The 306-nt window shown below is 63.7% G+C and overlaps 1 protein-coding gene across 1 annotated transcript in view; it reads right to left on the bottom strand.

Moving 5' to 3' along the window:
• Positions 1 to 306, bottom strand: part of HMG20B (high mobility group 20B) — a gene marked incomplete at both ends in the record, with an annotated part of 2,677 nt that overhangs the window by 557 nt on the left and 1,814 nt on the right. Inside the window, one exon of the mRNA XM_010014363.1 lies at positions 4 to 192. Coding sequence (XP_010012665.1) covers positions 4 to 192 — 189 coding nt within the window. The remainder of the gene's footprint in view (positions 1 to 3; positions 193 to 306) is intronic.

Genomic DNA, 306 nt, shown 5'->3' with positions numbered 1-306 from the left:
TGCCCGTAGGGCCCAGGCGCACAGACGGGAGCGGCTGCTGCAAGGCCAGCGTCTGCCTCTCCTCCTGGGCCAGCTCCTGCTCCAGCTTCTCCTTGGCACAGTTCATGCTCTCCGTGTGTTTCTGCAGGATGGCGTTCTGCTCCTCAAACTCCGTGTTCATCTTCCGCAGGCGCCGCAGCTCAGCCTCGCGCGCTGCCGGGACCACACTGCATCAGCAGGGACACCCCCGGCTTCCCACAACCCAAACCATGGAATCCCAGCCTGGGTTGTGCTGAAGGGACCTTAAAGCTCCTCCAGCTCCAACCC

This window comes from Nestor notabilis, unplaced genomic scaffold (assembly GCF_000696875.1).
Source record: "Nestor notabilis isolate BGI_N333 unplaced genomic scaffold, ASM69687v1 scaffold16615, whole genome shotgun sequence".
In the NCBI taxonomy this organism is placed as follows: domain Eukaryota; kingdom Metazoa; phylum Chordata; class Aves; order Psittaciformes; family Psittacidae; genus Nestor; species Nestor notabilis.
The sequence above is the reverse complement of the archived record's forward strand: the minus strand, read 5'-3'. Positions and strand labels throughout refer to the sequence as shown.